We start from the raw sequence: 18905 nt of genomic DNA on the forward strand, positions 1-18905 counted from the left end.
GATGTGGTGAAAAATAATCTGGTATGGGAATCTAAGAGCTTAAAGCATTTTTAGCAAAATAACTCCTTCAATCCTTGTACGTTCTCACCTGAACGCCATCATCCGTTGCAGTTAATGCTCTGGGATAGGCTTCTTGGTCCGGGTATCTTCTCCACACGAACCTCTACTGCAGCATCTATGCCAAGAATTCAGCCTGATTTAGAATGACCTTCTCTCCTTTTGGGTCAAGAACTTTCACATATCATTTACATAAATATCACCTGTTACTGTTTTCATATGCAAGCTTTCTCCTGCTGCATGACTTCAATTGTTCAGTTGAGACAATGTAGAGGTTAATTTTAGTTACAGGCCTGGAGACATTGGGGTGGGAGAGTAGGAGGGATACGCTTTTGCTTCCCTGCTAATTCCCTCAGGAGAGTAAGGAATCTGCAATCAGATAAAGGTGAGGGTTGTTTAACAACGGAGGCTTAGTAGGAGCTGGGGATTCCGGGGACTCTCAATTATCCAATTTATTCCCACTTCAAATCCCAGTGTTCTATGCTTTTCTGACCATGGCCCCAACTTTTGCTAAGAGACCTGAGAAGGCTGTGAATTCACTGAGTTTCGTAATTTGGAAAGGTGATGGGTCAAAATTTTAAAGTTTGGTTTTTAGTTGTTTTATTCTTGTGCCTGTAAGAGATAAATAATTCCTTAAGCATTGTTATAGAAATTCCCTGGAATTCTGTCTATGACCCAAACCAAAAAGTCGAGGAATTTGGCTGTCATTTAAACGATCCAAAACTGTGATGAGTGGCCTTCCTATCCCACAATTCTTGAAATCTTGTGCAACCTTCACCAAAATGTAATTTTAGAACCTTTTATCACCTCGAAAAGAAACTCTGTGCCTGTTAGCAGTCATTTCCATGTTCTCTAAATTCCTAGGCCAAGGTTACCACTAATCTGCTTTGTGTCTTGTGGGGATCGCTCCAGCGTACAGACCCCTCAGTGTCTCCGCCATAGTGGAGTTTGAGCCCAGACACATTTCTCCCCTCCTGGACGCAGTCGAGCTAAGGGAAAGAAGGAAGTGCAAGAAGTTTGATTTTGCAGAAGTTTATTTCTGGATCAGTGATCTAACAGTTTGGGTGGGTGAAGGCTGTGTGGTTTCACTGCACACTGTATTTCTTGAAGTTTCTGTTCTGGGCTAGTTTTTATGACTCTGTTACCAGGTACTCAGTGAAGATTGTGACTATTCGTATGACATTTGAAATTGTTACCTTTAAGATTTATACCTTGGTTTGACTGTTGTAAAATGTGATCTTGTTTCTGTGTTTTTGATTATCGGATAAGTAGAAAAGGTCACCTGTTTGTTTTATGACTTCTTGATCAATCTTTATGACAGTTGATTGTATGCTTCTCCTTTTACTAGTTTTAACTTGAACCCCAGGCTTGCGATGTTGTAACTTTCCCTTCCCTTTGTTGTAGTAACCTCACTAAGAGACTTGACGTCAGCCACTGCAGGCTGAAGGGTATATAATGAGACCCTGTGCACAAAATAAATCACTGACGTGGGCAGTCCTCGTCAGTCCTCCAGACCCCATGCTGTTCTGTCATTCTTTTCTTCCGTGCACTCTCTCTTCCAGGTATTGGGACCCTCTTGCTGGTCAAGAGACCCCCGGCAGACGTGCCGATCTCACGGACCACAACAGTGTCTCTAGATTTGCATAGTCTGGATATTTCCTATAAATGGAATCATACAAAATGTGGCCTTTGGTGTGTGGCTTCTTTCACTAAGCCTAATGCTTTTCAGTGTTGTATCTATCAGTGTGTCATTCCCTTTTTTTTTTTGAGACGGAGTTTCACTCTTGTTACCCAGGCTGGAGTGCGATGGCGCGATCTCGGCTCAGCGCAACCTCCGCCTCCTGGGTTCAGGCAATTCTCCTGCCTCAGCCTCCCGAGTAGCTGGGATTACAGGCACGCGCCACCTCGCCCAGCTAATTTTTTGTAGTTTTAGTAGAGACGGGGTTTCACCATGTTGACCAGGATGGTCTCGATCTCTTGACCTCGTGATCCACCCGCCTCGGCCTCCCAAAGTGCTGGGATTACAGGCATGAGCCACCGCGCCCGGCCTGTGTCATCCCCTTTTACGGCTGAATCATACTCCATCGTATGGATAGACCACATTTTGTTTATCTCTTCATCTGTTCAATTTGGTTGTTTCTGCCTTCTGGCTATTGTGACTAGTTCTGCTATGAATATATGTGTACAATCATCTGTCTAAAAATCCATTTTCAATTCTCTTGGGTCTATAACTAGGAGTAGAATTGGTGAGTCATATGATAACTCTATGTTGAACCTTTCAAGGAATTGCCTGATCTTTTTCTTTTCTTTTTTTTTGTTATTGTTTGAGACAGAGTCTCACTCGGTCGTCCAGGCTGCAGTGGTGCAATCTCGGTTAACTGCAAGCTCCGCCTCCCAGGTTCAAGCTGCATCATTGTACCAACATTATGGTTCGGTCAGACAACACCAAGTTTATGATGGGCAGCTCAGGTCTCAAGACCACATGTATCACAGTCATTCTGTTTCAGTAAATAACTACGGCAAGCCAGGAGCTTTTCCTCCTGGCAAATTATTATTTTTTTGTATGTGGAGGGCTTAGCTTTAACTTTATTTCAAATTCCAGAGGCCTGAACTGTGAGTCTCTTACTAAGGCTTAGAAAAGGCTCTGTGTAGCATACTAATGGGATATGCCATCTCCAGAAAATGGCCCACTGAGTATTGTGCTTCTTTTTTTAGCAAGCAGAGGGTTCCAGGTAAGGCAACTTGTCTTTCTCTTTGGAGGGACCATCTCAACATGTCTCAGCCCACTGGATACCCAGAAAGTTCACTGAGGTGTCACCTCCCTGAATTTTCAAGGGGCTTATCTCTCACCTTGTGGTGAGACATTTGCCACTTCCTATGCATCAGCTTGATGTCTTGGGGTACAGTGAGATGATCAAATCATTTACCAGGGACTCAATTATGATAATGTGCAGAGGCTTCCTTTGATCTTTCCTTCCATTTATCACCCTCAGTCCTTGAGTCAGGAAGCCCTTGTGGGAATTTTTCCAGCCACCAATTGTGTTTATTCTAAGTATGGATTCAAGAAGTGGGGAGAGAGCCACAGGGTGGCTGAGAGTGAAAGGGACACAGGCTGACTCCACTTCTGACCAGTGGACCACAGTGGCATTCTACTTCCCCAGGGATTAACACGAGCTTGTGCAAGCCTCTGGTAAATGACCATGGGTCCCAGGGGAAAGTAGGAGGCAGGCTTAAACTACACATATGTGCCTGGCCTCACTTTTCAAGGCTTACCTCACAGGCTCTGGCCTGTGTACTGACTAGATCTGGGAATTAGATGAGGCACCATGATTTTCCATTGTGGTGACTCAAGGCAGGATGCCTTTAGCCAGACCTAGCATTACGGGGGTTATACAGATTATGATGGCTTACTATAGGACACCGCGATCAATTAGACAGCACCAAATATCCCTGGGCTTCCAGCCCTGCTGCCTATCATGATACCAAGGGTCATCCTGTTTCTATGAGATTTAGTGCCAGTGCTTTGTCTCTGCTGTTTGGCGTGAAGCCTGGTCGTAGAGTTCCAATTGAGGTGTGCTGTGACAGTAAACACACACACACCGGAAAGAACTTGCGCAGACCAAAAAAAAAAAAAGCACAATATCCCATTCATGCAGTTGTGTTTTGCCTATATGTGGAAATGATAATATTTCGGATACGCTGGGTTAAAAAATTCATTATGAAAATCAATTTCACCTTTTTCTTTTTACTCTTCTTCCATGTTGCTGCTAGAAAAAGTCAACATGTGGCTCATACTCTGCTCCTAGCTGGATGGGAACTGCAAGCAGCAAAAGGCTTTCAACCTCTCCGAGCCTCAACATGTTCACTTTTTTTTTTTTTTTTTTTGAGACGGAGTTTTGCTCTTGTTACCCAGGCTGGAGTGCGATGGCGCGATCTCGGCTCAGCGCAACCTCCGCCTCCTGGGTTCAGGCAATTCTCCTGCCTCAGCCTCCCGAGTAGCTGGGATTACAGGCACGCGCCACCGTGCCCAGCTAATTTTTTGTGTTTTTAGTAGAGACGGGGTTTCACCATGTTGACCAGGATGGTTTCGATCTCTTGACCTCGTGATCCACCCGCCTCGGCCTCCCAAAGTGCTGGGAACATGTTCACTTTTTCTTTTTTCTTTTTTTGAGACGGAGTTTCACTCTTGTTACCCAGGCTGGAGTGCGATGGCGCGATCTCGTCTCAGCGCAACCTCCGCCTCCTGGGTTCGGGCAATTCTCCTGCCTCAGCCTCCTGAGTACCTGGGATTACAGGCACGCGCCACCTCGCCCAGCTAATTTTTTTGTATTAATACAGACGGGGTTTCACAATGTTGACCAGGATGGTCTCGATCTCTTGACCTCGTGATCCACCCGCCTCGGCCTCCCAAAGTGCTGGGAACATGTTCACTTTTTAATCAGGACTGATCCGACACCAACCTGAGAGAATCGGTGTCAGAAAGCAACGAGCTACTGACTACGCAGCGCTCAGCCGTGAGCCCAGGCGCAGGCGCGGAGCTAAACCCGGAGGTGAAGCAGCCACAGCTGGGGACACGCCCACAGACTCAGGGCTGCCGGGACGGGCGACACTAGCGCTTCCAGCCCGGGCCAACCGGGCTGGTAGAGGCTCGAAGCGCAGGCGCGGTCGCGCGACCCTGGCCGAGCCAGCCAATCGCATTGCGCGGAAGATCCGCGCGCGCCTCGGGGCCGCCCCCGGGAAGCCCCGCCCCCTCCCGCCCCGCGGCGAGGCACGCACGGGGTTGTGCGCGGATGGGCAGGCCTAGCGGCGCGGCCTGACTAGAGTGTGGCGGCGGGAGTCTGCGTTAGTTCTGTGGGCGGTGGACCAGGCAGTACGCACGCGGTGCAGGGTAACATGGCGGATGCGGAAGGTAAGGGCTGCAGGCGTCCGGGCCGTGCTAACTCCGGGCGACTTGGGGAGCCGGGGATGGGGGACGGTATCGGGGCCCGCGCACACCTCCCTCTGATTCCCACCGGCGTGTCGGCCCCTTAGCTGACCGGCCTTGTGGCTCGGCCCTGGCTCCATGGCGACGGCGGGAGTGGGACTCCCTCGCGGTGACTTAGCATGGCGGGGCTCGGCCCTCTCCCAGACGACAAGCCTCCCTGGGGTCCGGGTCGCCGTCGTAAGACGTCTGTCGTGCTGCCCACCCGTGGTGGCGGGGGACGTGGCAGCGTCTGTGCTGCTGCCAGCCCGGACGCCGCCAGTATAGCTCCACGCGACGATGGGAGCAAGGGTGGTGGGAACGGGCCGAGAAGCAAAGGAGCCGAGAGACCCGGGAGCACAGATAGCTCCAAGTTGCAAAAAAGTTCTAGAGGCCACAGGCTGGCGGGGAGAGTCGAGTGGTCGCTTATGGAACTGTGGGGTCCCCTGCGTGAGCGCTTCTGTGGGATGTTTAAGCCCTGCCATAGCCACGTGGTGAACCGGAAGGCAGTTACCCAGCCATGCGACCCATCTATTTGGCCTTACTTCGTTTTCTCTCTGACCTATGGATATACTTTCTGAGAAATGGGTCGTTAGGCAATTTCATCACTGTGTGAACATCGGAGTGTTCTTACACAAACCTAGATGGCATAGGCTACTACGCACCTAGGCTGTATATGGTGTAGCCTGTTGCTCTAGGCTCCGAACCTGGACGGCATGGTGCTGTGGGGAATGTTATACGCAGTTGGAGCACAAGTGTCGAGAGGATGTGTATTTAAACATGTCTAAGTGGAAAAAGGACAGTAAAAATATAGTACAGGGCTGGGCATGCTGGCTCATGCCTGTAATCCCAGTACTTTGGGAGCCCGAGGCTCACCTGAGGTCAGGATCACCCAAAGATGACCTGAGATCACGAGTTCGACACCAGCCTGGCCAGCATTGTGAAACCCTGTCTCTACTAACAACACAAAAATTAGTTGGGCATGGTGGTGTATGCCTGTAATCCCTGCTACTTGGGGAGGCTGAGGCTGGAGAGTCGCTGGAACCTGGGAGAGAGGTTACAGTGAGCCAAGATCTTACCACTGCACTCCAGCCTGGTCGACAAGAGTGAAACTCCATCTCAAATGTATATGTATATATAGTACACAAGGTTAAAAGTGGTGCACCCGTAGAGGAGAGCACTTACCATAAATGGAGCTTACTGGGCTGGAAGTTGCTTTGGTTGAGTCAGTGACTGAATGTGAAGACCTCAGACTTTACACTATTGGAGGCTCTGTTATAATCTTATGGAGGCCACCGTCACATATGCAGTCTGTCCTTGAACAAATCCATCTCCTACCTGCCCTGATTTCGGTTTTTATTTTAAACTCATGCTCATTTATTCTCGGGGAAAATTCCCAAATCCTGTGTTTGTTTTCTTTAGTAATTATTTTACCAAAGAAGCATAAGAAGAAAAAGGAGCGGAAGTCATTGCCAGAAGAAGATGTAGCCGTGAGTAGTAATGTGTTTGACTTCACTTTGACTAAAAAGAAGGTTTACTTAAATAACAAACTAAAGGAAATAAGTGTTTTTAAAGGTTTCCAAGAATGGGCCAGGATTGGTGGTCATTGTGTAGATTTGATATGACAGCCCCAGACAGCCCAAGTCGCCTTCAGGCGTAGCTCACTAAATGGTGCTGGCCTTCCCAACTGCTCTCTTTGAATTTCTCTTCCTTTTCCCACCCGCATTCCCACTATCCCCCTTTCTCTTTAAATGTTTGGACCCATCTTAGTGACATTTCACTTCCCTTCTGTACTCCTGGTTCATTTCTTCTCTCTTTCCCTTGGAGGTCCCACTGAAAAGGCATAGAAAGCCTTATTTTCTATTTAAAAGGCACACATTTCCGTGGTAGCAGTGGAATTATTCAAAATCAGGTGGGAAGTCTAATAGGCTATATTTCTCTTCTGTGAAAGGAAATACAACACGTTGAAGAATTTCTTATCAAACCTGAATCCAAAGTTGCTAAGTTGGACACGTCCCAGTGGCCCCTTTTGCTAAAGGTATGTGGTTAAGATATGAGTCAGGCGAACATCTGCTTTTATGTTATTTCCAAGTGTTTAAAGCAGAATTCCTTAAGGTGTCTGAAATGAAGAACCAAGTTTAAAAAAAAATTGCAGTGCACTCAACACTGTTGTGGAATACAACATATGTCACCACCACAATATTAGATTGCTAAGTTTATAAACAATCAGTTTTGTACTTACTCCATCTTGCAGACCTATGCCAATTTGTGGGCCGCACAGCGGTGCTGCCTCTCGTTTTACGTGTGTTCGTGACATGTTATTTTGTTTTGTGTTGTGTCGTCACTTTCTAGAATTTTGATAAGCTGAATGTAAGGACAGCACACTACACACCTCTTGCATGTGGTTCAAATCCTCTGAAGAGAGAGATTGGGGACTATATCAGGTAAGTGTTGGGAGGAGGCGCTGTTGAAACTCATGTCCTTTTGAAAATGATGCTTTCACACCAGCTATTCAAGAAGACAGTAGCATGTCAGAATAGCTTTGTCCTGAATATATAACCTGTACCCACGGTGAATTCTTTTTCTTTTTGACTCCTCAGATTTGTTGTTTCGTTGGAACACACAAGTGGGTGATGCATTAATTTTTTTTTTTCTATTCTAGGACAGGTTTCATTAATCTTGACAAGCCCTCTAACCCCTCTTCCCATGAGGTGGTAGCCTGGATTCGACGGATACTTAGGGTGGAGAAGACAGGGCACAGTGGTACTCTGGATCCCAAGGTGACTGGTTGTTTAATCGTGTGCATAGAACGAGCCACTCGGTTGGTGAAGTCACAACAGAGTGCAGGTATATGGGGGAGGGAGGGAAGGACTGGCTAGAGTGGAAAGCTTTCTGCATTTTCTTTCTACGTTTTGCCTGATGGAAACTATTTCTTCATTTGGGGAAGAAAATTCTGAAGCAAGGATATTGTTTTGTTTCTGTGTGCCTTCTGTCCTGTGCCACATCTTGGTGGTCTGCCCCTTTTGGAATTCCAAATACTAAGCATGTGTTCATCAAGCTGACTGGATCCATTTGTAGCCTGGAGGCAGAACTCTGCCCAAGTCCAGCTCTCAGCTGGTCACCGCAGGCTTCTCTGTGCTACCATTTCTGCCTAAAGCATCCTTCCTTCATTCTTATCTGAGAAAAGCCTGCATATCTCGCAAGGCATTTTCCAGGCAGGCTCTGTACACTGGGTACTCCCAACTGCCCTTGTCAGTAGGACACTGAATTCCCAGTGAGAAAGTGTCTGCATTCCTTTCCCACATCATCACCATGAAATCTGCCTTAATGCAAGTTTTATAGAAACACAAGGTCAAACTGCCTGCTTTTCCTGCTGTGCAAAACGGGAGTGACTGAGCCTATAAGAAATACAGAAAAGAGAAAACTCAGTGGCCACACCTGACTACTCTTCTGTCATTTTTCAGGCAAAGAGTATGTGGGGATTGTCCGGCTGCACAATGCTATCGAAGGGGGGACCCAGCTTTCCAGGGTAAGTCTGCAGTTCTAAGGAGGATACCCTTTGTCAGCGTGGGTCTCTGAGCCCCTAAACATCTGGAGATGGGTTAGTTGTCCTGGCTGACTCCTTTTGTGCCAGCCTGGACCAGTGACTGCACATGGTAGGGGCATCTGCTGGTCACATACATTCTGATGGGGCTGTTTGTTCTTAGGCCCTAGAAACTCTGACAGGTGCCCTATTCCAGCGACCCCCACTTATCGCTGCGGTAAAGAGGCAGCTCCGAGTGAGGACCATCTACGAGAGCAAAATGATTGAATATGATCCTGAAAGAAGACTAGGTGGGTCTCTGGGCCGGGGGCTGTGTTCTGTTACACACTTCCGGAAACCTGCCCTACAGCAGGGATATTGTCTGTGGGCAATATTTTTTATTGTCTTTTGTTTAAAAAGTGAACAGTGCCTGGTAAAGTGAGGTGGCTTTTACACCTTTTATGACTGCTTCTGCTGAAATTGAAATGTCTTCATTCTGCATTTGTGTATGTAGTTTGGTGCTTTCTTCAAAGGTAAGTGTTTTCAGAAAAGTATATTTTGCATGTATTTTTTTATTTATCACAATTTTGACTTCTGTTGTACAAAACGTCATTTAAAAGGTTTTTCTGTTGAATCCAGAGTATTCTGAAGGTCGAATCCTGTGTGTAAAATGCTACCAAATGGCAAAAAGCAACAATAAACACTTGGATTTTACTTGTCTTTTTAACATATCAATACTTAGCAGGACTGGTCAGATTAAGTTGTCAGAAGTAAATTTTTGTATTTTTAGTAGACATGGGGTTTCACCACGTTGGCCAGGATGGTCTTGATCTCCTGACTTGGTGATCTGCCTGCTTCAGCCTCCCAAAGTGCTGGGATTACAGGTGTGAGCCACCGCACCCGGCTATAAAATTGAGACAATGCCTATTTTCCTCCCATCCATGAAACATACCATGCTGAATATACCTGCAACTAGGTGTTAAAAGTTCTGCTGTGTGACTCTACTGCTAATAACAGAATTACAGATCTTTAAATACAGCAAATGCATCTATATATATATATATTATTTTTTTTTTTTTGAGATGGCGTTTCACTTTTGTTGCCCCGGTTGGAGTGAAATGGTGTGATCTTGGCTCACCGCAACCTCTGCCTCCCAGGTTCAAGTCCTTCCTTAGCCTCCCGAGTAGCTGGGACTACAGCACGCCACCATACCCAGCTAATTTTTGTACTTTTAGTAGAGACGGGGTTTCACCATGTTCACCAGGATGGTCTTGATCTTTTGACCTCGTGATCCGCCGGCCTCGGCCTCCCAAAGTGCTGGGATTACAGGCGTGAGCCACCGTGCCCAGCTGCAAATGCTTATATTTTGAAAAGTAGTTGCCCTTGGCATGTGGTGCTAGTCGTGGCCTGTGTCTATCACCTCTAGTCTTGATGGCTCAGATAAAGGATAACTGCATTTCTCAACTGGTGATGTATTTACAGTAGGTGCTGCTTTTCTTGTGTATGTATCTTAGGAATCTTTTGGGTGAGTTGTGAGGCCGGCACTTACATTCGGACATTATGTGTGCATCTTGGTTTGTTATTGGGAGTTGGTGGTCAAATGCAGGAGCTTCGGAGGGTTCGTTCTGGAGTCATGAGTGAAAAGGTATGTGATATGGGGCTAGAAGTTTTAGAGCTGGTTTACTGTCTGCCAGCCTTTGGTGGCACTCCACTTCCTTCCTGTCATGGGAAAGGCGCTTTCCAAAGTGCTGAGTTCAGTCCAGGGCAGCTTCCCTGTCCTGTTAATTAAACTTTGGGACATTAAAATGGGTAGGGGAGATGACTGGGTAGAAGGTATTCTATTCATTTGCCTCCCAGCCTACAAAAATGCCTGCTTGGGTCTAATACATCAACAGTTAAAGATGCCTGGAAGAGACAGGACTGAAAAGGCTGAAGACACAATGAGCTTGTATTAGCAGACAAGTTACCTTCAGTTTTACAAAGTTTGGGGTCTGATGGGCTGAGATACAAATAAACTGAATTATTTTTATATACGGCTGCTTTTCAGGACCACATGGTGACAATGCACGATGTGCTTGATGCTCAGTGGCTGTATGATAACCACAAGGATGAGAGTTACCTGCGGCGAGTTATTTACCCTTTGGAAAAGCTGTTGACGTCTCATAAACGGCTGGTTATGAAAGACAGTGCAGTAAGTTCTAGCTTAGGAGTTCATGTTTAGACAGAATGTACTCCAAAGATGAGGCTTGTTCCTTTTCTTGTTTTCCAAGTCCAAACCAAGTATACTAATTTAAAGTAAAAGTTTAACGGTAGGCACACTTAAGTCACATTAAGCCGGGCACGGTGGCTGATGCCTGTAATCCCAGCACTTTGGCAGGCTGAGACAACAGGATCGCTTGGGCCCAGGAAGGAGTTTGAGACAAGCCTGAGCAACATAGTAAGACCCTGTCTTCACAAAAATAAAAAAACAGCCAGGTGTGGTGGCACATGCCGATATTCCCAGCTACTTGGGAGGCTGAGGTGGGAGACTTGCTTGTTCCCCGGGAGATTGAGGCTGTGAGCTATGTTTTTATGAAGATAAGATAATTGGTCTTTTATAAAATAAGACATATTGTCTTTGCTGTTACTTGAGGGATAAAAATTTCTGGATATTTAAAATATTTGTGGTTGGTAATTACTTATATTCAAATCTTAAATTGTATAGATGTTTGCATTTTTTATGCATATAGTCTATGATAAATACTGAAAGATGGCACCGTAATAAAATGCAGTCACAAACAGTGGACAGTGTAATGTAATGTCTTCTCCTTATCAAACCATTGGCCTGTGGCTGAAAATAAAGGGAGGGTAGAATGTGATCAGCAAGAGATCTAGGTGGGTAGAGATGGCATAAGGCGGATGGGTGCATTGGGTACCATTGAACCTCTGAAGAGGTGGCCTTAACTTGTACCCATTGGCCTATAAATTCTACACCAAGACTTGTGTGTGATTGGTTCAACAGGCGTCACTAATCGTGTTTGCAAGTTCTTTCAGACCCTGTTATTGCCTGTATCTCCAGTAAATATATTCTTTCTCCTGATAAGGGAGAGAGAGGAGCAATTAAGGAATGCTAAGGCTGTTTTTGATGTTTAAAATGAAAATACTGGCCAGGTGCAATGGCTCACACCTGTAATTCCAGCACTTTGGGAGGCCAGGGCAGGCAAATCGGTTGAGCTTCAGGAGTTTGAGACCAGCCTGGGCAATACGATAAAACCCTGTCTCTATTAAAAATACAAAAATTAGCTGGGCGTGGTGGCACATGCCTGTAATCCCAGCTACTTGGGAGGCTGAGGCACGAGAATCACTTGAACTCGGGAGGCGGAGGTTGCAGTGAGCTAAGAATGTGTCACTGCCCTTCACACTGGATGACAGAGGGAGACGCTGCCTAAAAATAAAAAATAAATAAAATGAAAATACCTCTAGTCTCTAGAACCTGAAAACCTGAAAGTCTTTACTACTTTTGAGTCCTGTGTGGAAAGTAGCTGCTGCTCTTCTGAGTCCCTTCATGCCCGTCACAGCTAGTGGGCTGTCAGTGCCATTAGCTCTGTTTCCTGGTGTCAGGCCCCACCCTCTTGTTATCCTCCTTACTCTGGTGTGGGTGTGGGGTGGAGGACAGCAGCTGGGGCCCTTACACATGGTGCCATCTCTGCAGGTAAATGCCATCTGCTATGGGGCCAAGATCATGCTTCCAGGTGTTCTGCGATATGAGGATGGCATTGAGGTCAATCAAGAGATTGTGGTTATCACCACCAAAGGAGAAGCAATCTGCATGGGTAAGAGTGGATGTTTGTTTTTTCAATTGTAAATTTTTGTGGTTATGTAGTAGGTGTATGTATTTATGGGGTTCATGCGATGTTTTGATACGGGCATGCCATACATAATAATCACATCATGGAGAATGGGGTATACATTTCAGGCATTTGTCGTTTGTGTTACAAACAATCCCTTTTTATTCTTAGTTATTTTAAAATGTACACTTAAGTTATTGACTATAGTCACTTTGTTGTGCTATCAAATAGTAGGGTCTTACTCAACCTGTTCATTCTTTTGATTTTTATTGGTGGTGGTGGGTTTTATTTTTGTTGCTTTTTTTTTTTTTAACAGTCTCACTCTTTTGCCCAGGCTGGAGTGCAGTGACACGACCTCATCTCACTGCAACCTCTGCTTCCCAGGTTCAAGCAATTCTCATACCTCAGCTTCCCAAGTAGCTGGGATTATAGGTGTGCACCATGACGCCTGGCTAATTTTTGTATTTTTAGTAGAGATGGAGTTTTGCCACGTTGGCCAGGCTGGTCTCAAACTCCTGACCTCAGGTGATCTGCCCTCCCAAAGTGCTGGGATTACAGGTGTGAGCCACCACGCCTGGCCTGATTTTTCTTTTTTTTTCTTTTGTACCCCTTAAGCATCCCCACCTCCCTGCCAGCCCCCCACTACCCTCCCAGTCTCTGCTAACCATTCTTTTACTCTCTATGAGTTCAATTGTTTTGGTTCTTAGCTCCCACAAATAAGTGAGAATATACAATGTTTGTGTTGCTGTGCCTGGCTGATTTCACTTAACATAATGATCTCCAGTTCCATCCATGTTGTTGGAAATGACAGGATAGATATCATTCTTTTTTAAGGCTGAATAGTATTCATTCCATTGTGTATATGTAGCACATTTTCTTTATCCGTTTATCTGTTGCTTCCTAATCTTGGCTATTGTGATCTCTGATAACACCGATTTCCCTTCTTTGTGGTATATACCCAGCAGTGGGATTGCTGGATCATATCATAGCTCAGTTTAGTTTTTTGAGGAACCTCCAAACCTCTCCATTGTGGTTGTACTAATTTACATTCCCACCAGCTGTATACAAAGAAGGTTCCCTTTTCTCCACGTTCTTACCAGCATTTGTTATTGCCTGTCTTTTGGATATAAGGTACTTTAACTGGAGTGAAATGATATTTCATTGTAGTTGTGCTTTGCATTTCTCTGGTGATTCGCATGGGGCACCTTTTCATATGCCTGTTTGCCATTTATTTGTCTTCTTTTGAGAAATGTCTATTCAAATCTTTTGCCTGTTTTTTGACTGGATTATTGGATTTTTTTCCTATAGCATTGATTTCCTTATATATTCTGGTTATTAATCCCTTGTCAGATGGGTAGTTTGCAGATATTTTCTCCCATTCTTGTACATATGGATATCTAGTTTTCCCAGCACCATTTATTGAAGAGACTGTTTTTTACCCCAGTGTATGTTCTTGGCACCTTTGTGAAAAATGAGTTCAGGGTAGGTGTGTGGATTTGTTCCTGGGTTCCCTATTCTGTTCCATTGGTTTATGTGTCTGTTTTTATGCCAGTACCATACTGTTTCGATCACTATAACTCTGTAGTATAATTCGAAGTCAGGTAATGTGATTCCTCCAGGTTTGTTCTTTTTGCTTAGGATAGCTTTGGCTATTTTGAGTGTTTTGTGGTTCCATATAAAGCACCAGTGTTTTTTAACTCGTGAACGTTTAGCTACTATTGGATTGTCTCTTAAGACTTTAAATGCTCTGCACCCTCTTAGTGAATGAACCTCAGAGCTATTCATTTAGTGGGTCTAATTTGCACCAGAAGTAAGCATGTCATCAGGATTCCTTAGCTCTGTGAGCAGGCAAGGCAGCCACAGCCTATGGACGGAAGCAGTAAAGGAATCCTTAAACTTCAAAGGCTCCATGGCCCCAAAGGGAGCGTGCATGCCGTTTCTATGTGTCTCTTCAGATGCTTTGTTTAGGTGTTTTTTCAACTTGAGAAGTTTAATATCATTTCAAAAGCGTCCTTCCTGTAATGGAGGATTTCTTCCATGTGCATATCCTGAGCAAAGGAAACCCCAACTAAAGTAGTAGAGCTCAGAGTTTTAAAATTTTAAAGTGGCATAGAACAGTAGAATTGGGGCTCATCGATTATCCGTTCTTTCCCCTTCAGATAATTCTTTTCTTTTTTCAATGCCTGTAGCTATTGCGTTAATGACCACAGCAGTCATCTCTACCTGCGACCATGGTATAGTAGCCAAGATCAAGAGAGTGATCATGGAGAGAGACACTTACCCTCGGAAGTGGGGTTTAGGGCCAAAGGTAAGTGGGACTGGGTTGCGTGCCCTGCCAGGTTCTTTTGTTTGGCGTAGTAGAATAGTTAAGTTGGGCAGCTCTTGGTGTATTTCACCACGGTAGCCTTGTGTTGTGCTGGGCTCCAGATTGTCAATGAGTGGAAACAGGGCCTGTCTTGGACCTTAGAGATTTCAATCTAATGAGGGGAAACAGTTGGGCATTACTTACATAATCACACAGTGGAATGGTGATTTTCACCCATGTTAGTGGCTACCAAGGAGTGCAGAGAGGTGTCAGGCACCTGGAGAGTCCAGTGTGAAGAGTGGGTCAGCTGTTGATGAAGTTAAGTGAAGAGGGGAGGGGAGAGTTCAGGGCAATGGGAACAGGCAGCATGTGTGGTGGGGATGTGTCGCCAAATGGCACTGCAGAGGCTCTTACTAATACGCTGTGTGACCTTCAACGAGTCCTGTGTTTGTTGGAGTTAGTGGGTGAATTCTGAATGTTCTGGATAGGAGTTTGAGGTCCTTCCGAGAATACACTAGGGAGGAACCTTGTTCTGTTATGTGCAGTCACCATGCATTGAAACCATTCTAATGTTGGCACCTTGATGTTCCTCCAGGCCAGTCAGAAGAAGCTGATGATCAAGCAGGGCCTTCTGGACAAGCACGGGAAACCAACAGACAGCACGCCTGCCACCTGGAAGCAGGAGTACGTTGACTACAGGTGAGGGCAGGATGTTTTAGAGCCAGGGGTGGGTAGCAGGTGAGGGCAGGATGTTTTAGAGCCAGGGGTGGGTAGCAGGTGAGGGCAGGATGTTTTAGAGCCAGGGGGGGTAGCGATGGCACGCTTGCTGCCTCGATGCAGGAGTACGTCGTCAACAGGTGAGGACGGGGAGGGTAGACAGAGCCCACTTGCCATTTGGACGCAGGAGGACATGGATAAGAGGCAATGGACAGGTCAGCACGGAGGTTGTAGAGCCCCAAGGGAGTGGGAGTCGTGCGGTTTGGGGCAAACTAACTCTTCGGGTCCCATGAGGTCTTGGCTGCCCAGGCCAGTTACGCGTTCGGGCCTGCACGGCAGACAGTTACCCTTTCTAGTCTGGCTCGTGGGACTCTAGAGGGAGTCAGTCTGCAACAGTAAGTGATGAGTTCTTATTTTGTCCAGTGTCAGTATTTTGATGGTGGCTTTAGACTTGCCAGATAACTGCATAGCATCAGTACTGCCCTGGAAAGCCACTCAGTGAATGTCACCTGTTGCCGCCTCTCCTCTTTCAGTGAGTCTGCCAAGAAAGAGGTGGTTGCTGAAGTGGTAAAAGCCCCGCAGGTAGTTGCTGAAGCAGCGAAAACTGCGAAGGTGAGTGGTGTGCTGTGGTCACTTTGGAACGTGCTTAGGGTGAGGCCTCTGAGGTCCGGCTGCTTGTGTGGGCTCCGCAGGGATTTGTATTGCCTGTCGTGTCTGCTGGGAGGAGGAATGTGGGCTCAGGAATCAGACCTGCCTTCACTCCTACCTCAGCTATGGCAGCAGCACGGGGATACAGTGGGTTGTGGTGCACATGTCATTCCGGCCCCCTTTGGGGAAATGCTGGGACAGATATGTTGAGATCAGAGGCCATGGCTAGTGGACACTTGAGGCCATACAAAATTCAGCAGAGAGCAGAATTGGCAGAGACTGGCAGGCATCTTAACCTGGCACCACCCAGTGTTTAAAGAGTCAGAATGACAGGTCTACACTCAGAAACCAGGAGCGGTACTGAGTATCCCGCACAGGCTGTGTGGGAGGAGCTTCTGACTTGTCAGATGTGAATTCCTGCTTTGCCTGCTTTCTATGAGTACACAGGAGCACGCTCAGAGACCCTTGCAGTCATGAGAGAAACAGCCCCTCCGGGCCTTTCTGCCCATCAGCCCCGTGCTGTTCCTCTCACGCCTGCCCCCAGGCTTCTTGGATTTGGGGGATGAGACTGTCTTCAGATCCTCAGGAAACTAGGGCCCTGTCTGGGTTCGTAGTCAGAAAACGTCCTGTCACATTCAGCTGGGATCTTGCCCAAGATCTAACACTTAACCAACTGCTTTCATCTCAGCGGAAGCGAGACAGTGAGAGTGAACGCGACGAGACCCCTCCACCAGTTCCTCAGTTGATCAAGAAGGAAAAGAAGAAGAGTAAGAAGGAGAAGAAGGCCAGAGCTGGTCTGGAGAGTGGGGCCGAGCCTGCAGATGGGGTGTGTGTGAACACGTACAGGTTCTTTGGGCTGGCTTAGTCTCTGCGTGGGGAAAGAATGGCCCAGGTTGTACCAGCTGTGTCCCAGGGCTGGGGTGCCACCAGGTGCCTTTAGTGCCCTCCCTGTGGAAAGGGCAGATGGAGGCACCCGGCCGCCACCGCTTATAGTTAGAGCTCTATTGATGGTGGGTGCAGTGGATGTGTAGCTTGGTGATCTGAATGTTTCTTTTTTTTTTTTTTTTTTGAGACGGAGTTTCGCTCGTTACCCAGGCTGGAGTGCAATGGCGCGATCTCGGCTCACCGCAACCTCCGCCTCCCGGGTTCAGGCAATTCTCCTGCCTCAGCCTCCTGAGTAGCTGGGATTACAGGCGTGAGCCACCGCGCCCGGCCCAATCTGAATGTTTCTACTTCCAAAAGTAGACCACAGAACTTTGTGTCACGTGCAGTATTTAACCCAGAATATTCTTACAGATCCTGAAATAGCCGTGCTTGACTGTGTGGACCTTTACCCGATTTCCTTCTGGGAGAGTCATAGTTTTGTTAGTGGTTGCTACCTCTGAGCTTGCTCTCTCTCTCTCTAGGACACTGATACTACCAAGAAGAAGAAGAAGAAGAAGAAAGCAAAAGACGTAGAATTGGTTTCTGAGTAGTGAAGGCCACTTACAGCGTTGTGTCCAGCTGGGAGGAGAAACTAAAGCCTTACTGAGAAACCATGTTACAGATCCTTTTGTTGCTGAGAGAGTGGAACATAGGTTCTAGACAGGATGGACACTTCCGGCACATTTTAGCTGCTACTTTGAGACCTCGGTGATGTTACCTGGTGTGGTCATCCCATCTTGTCCTGTTTTAAGGATATGGGTGATGAAAGATAAAAGAGGCAGAGTTTATCCCAATGACTTATCGATTTGAGTTGGGAAGCCTCACCTTTAGACCCAGTAACTGTCCGTAGCTGTCTGCTAGTGGCTGTTTTAACATTGTAGTCCTAGTTTGCATTTTTTTTATCCCCTCTGTTTAAAAGGTTTGTAAAAAAAAAAAAAACAAAACAAAACACAAAAACTAAGTCTGCTCAGTGAAATGGTGTAGAACCTCAAGTGAGAGTGTCGCTGAATTTTGTCTCTGAATTCAGTATAACTGCGTTTTGTCCATCCTGGTGTCTGGGTATAGGCCTGGCAGGCCTGGGAGTTTTCCGTCTTGTTCTGGCCTAGAGGTCAGTCCTTTGCACTTCCTCAAAGCTTGTGTACAGTGCTCACCCACATCCATCTGACTGCTTGTTCCTGTGACCTCTTGTAGACCTCGTTTACTCTTAAAGAATGAAACTCTTCATTGCTGGGAGAAGAACGATGTCATTTTTACTTATTAAAATCAACTTGTTAAGTTTTTTATGTATTCCTGTTGGGTTTTCTTATTGTTGGTGATCTCATGCTAGCAGAGCAAAAAATGTAAAATATTTTGATTAAAAATCTAGAGACATTTATGTCCTACTTGAAATGTGATGCTTTGCGTTTGTTTGGCTGCTTTTACGTTTTCCTTGTGTATCTTACACAGTTTGCCTTGGGCCTTGTCAACTGATGTGAGATCAAGGTCTCAGAGGCAGTGATTACCACAAAACCAGTGATCTCCCTGGAACACAGGAGAGGGTTGATGTATTTATTTATTTTGAGACAGACTTGCCCAGGCTGGAGTGCAATGGTGTGATCTTGGCTCATGGCAGCCTCTGCCTCCGAGGTTCAAGCAATTCTCCTGCCTTAGCCTCCTGAATAGCTGGCATTACAGGCATGCCCCGCCACACCCGGCTAATTTTTTTTTTTTTTTTTTTTTTAACCAGAGATGGGGTTTTTCTGTGTTGATCAGGCTGGTCTCAAACTCCCGACCTCAGGTGATCTGCCTTCCTCGGCCTCCCAAAGTGTTGGGATAACAGGTGTGAGCCACTGTTCCCGGCTGGTTGATATATTTATACATAGTGGTCCTGGCAGGAGTGTGCCAGTGAGTGTGTCCAGTGCAGGGTGGGGATGGGGTATATATCTGCAAGACACATCTGGACTT

The 18905-nt window shown here is 46.4% G+C and overlaps 1 protein-coding gene and 2 non-coding genes across 3 annotated transcripts; all 3 read left to right on the forward strand.

Annotated features, from left to right (window-relative positions):
* Positions 1-4848: 4848 nt before the first annotated feature.
* On the forward strand, positions 4849-18343 carry DKC1 (dyskerin pseudouridine synthase 1). The gene is made up of 15 exons (XM_021668828.2): positions 4849-4966; positions 6440-6507; positions 6969-7055; positions 7370-7461; positions 7680-7864; positions 8482-8546; positions 8725-8851; positions 10055-10185; positions 10588-10731; positions 12232-12352; positions 14557-14675; positions 15268-15371; positions 15923-16001; positions 16726-16863; positions 17444-18343. The coding sequence occupies exons 1-15, from the start codon at positions 4951-4953 to the stop codon at positions 17510-17512; spliced, it is 1545 nt and encodes a 514-aa protein (XP_021524503.1). The 5' UTR covers positions 4849-4950; the 3' UTR covers positions 17513-18343.
* Positions 10279-10406, forward strand: LOC135272851 (small nucleolar RNA SNORA36 family). Its single transcript, XR_010340815.1, has one exon. It is a non-coding gene; the product is annotated as a small nucleolar RNA SNORA36 family (small nucleolar RNA).
* LOC135272853 (small nucleolar RNA SNORA56) lies at positions 15723-15853 on the forward strand. Its single transcript, XR_010340817.1, has one exon. It is a non-coding gene; the product is annotated as a small nucleolar RNA SNORA56 (small nucleolar RNA).
* Positions 18344-18905: the final 562 nt, after the last annotated feature.

This window comes from Aotus nancymaae, unplaced genomic scaffold, assembly GCF_030222135.1.
Source record: "Aotus nancymaae isolate 86718 unplaced genomic scaffold, 86718_ANA_hifiasm-v0.15.2.pri h1tg000138l, whole genome shotgun sequence".
Lineage (NCBI taxonomy): Eukaryota > Metazoa > Chordata > Mammalia > Primates > Aotidae > Aotus > Aotus nancymaae.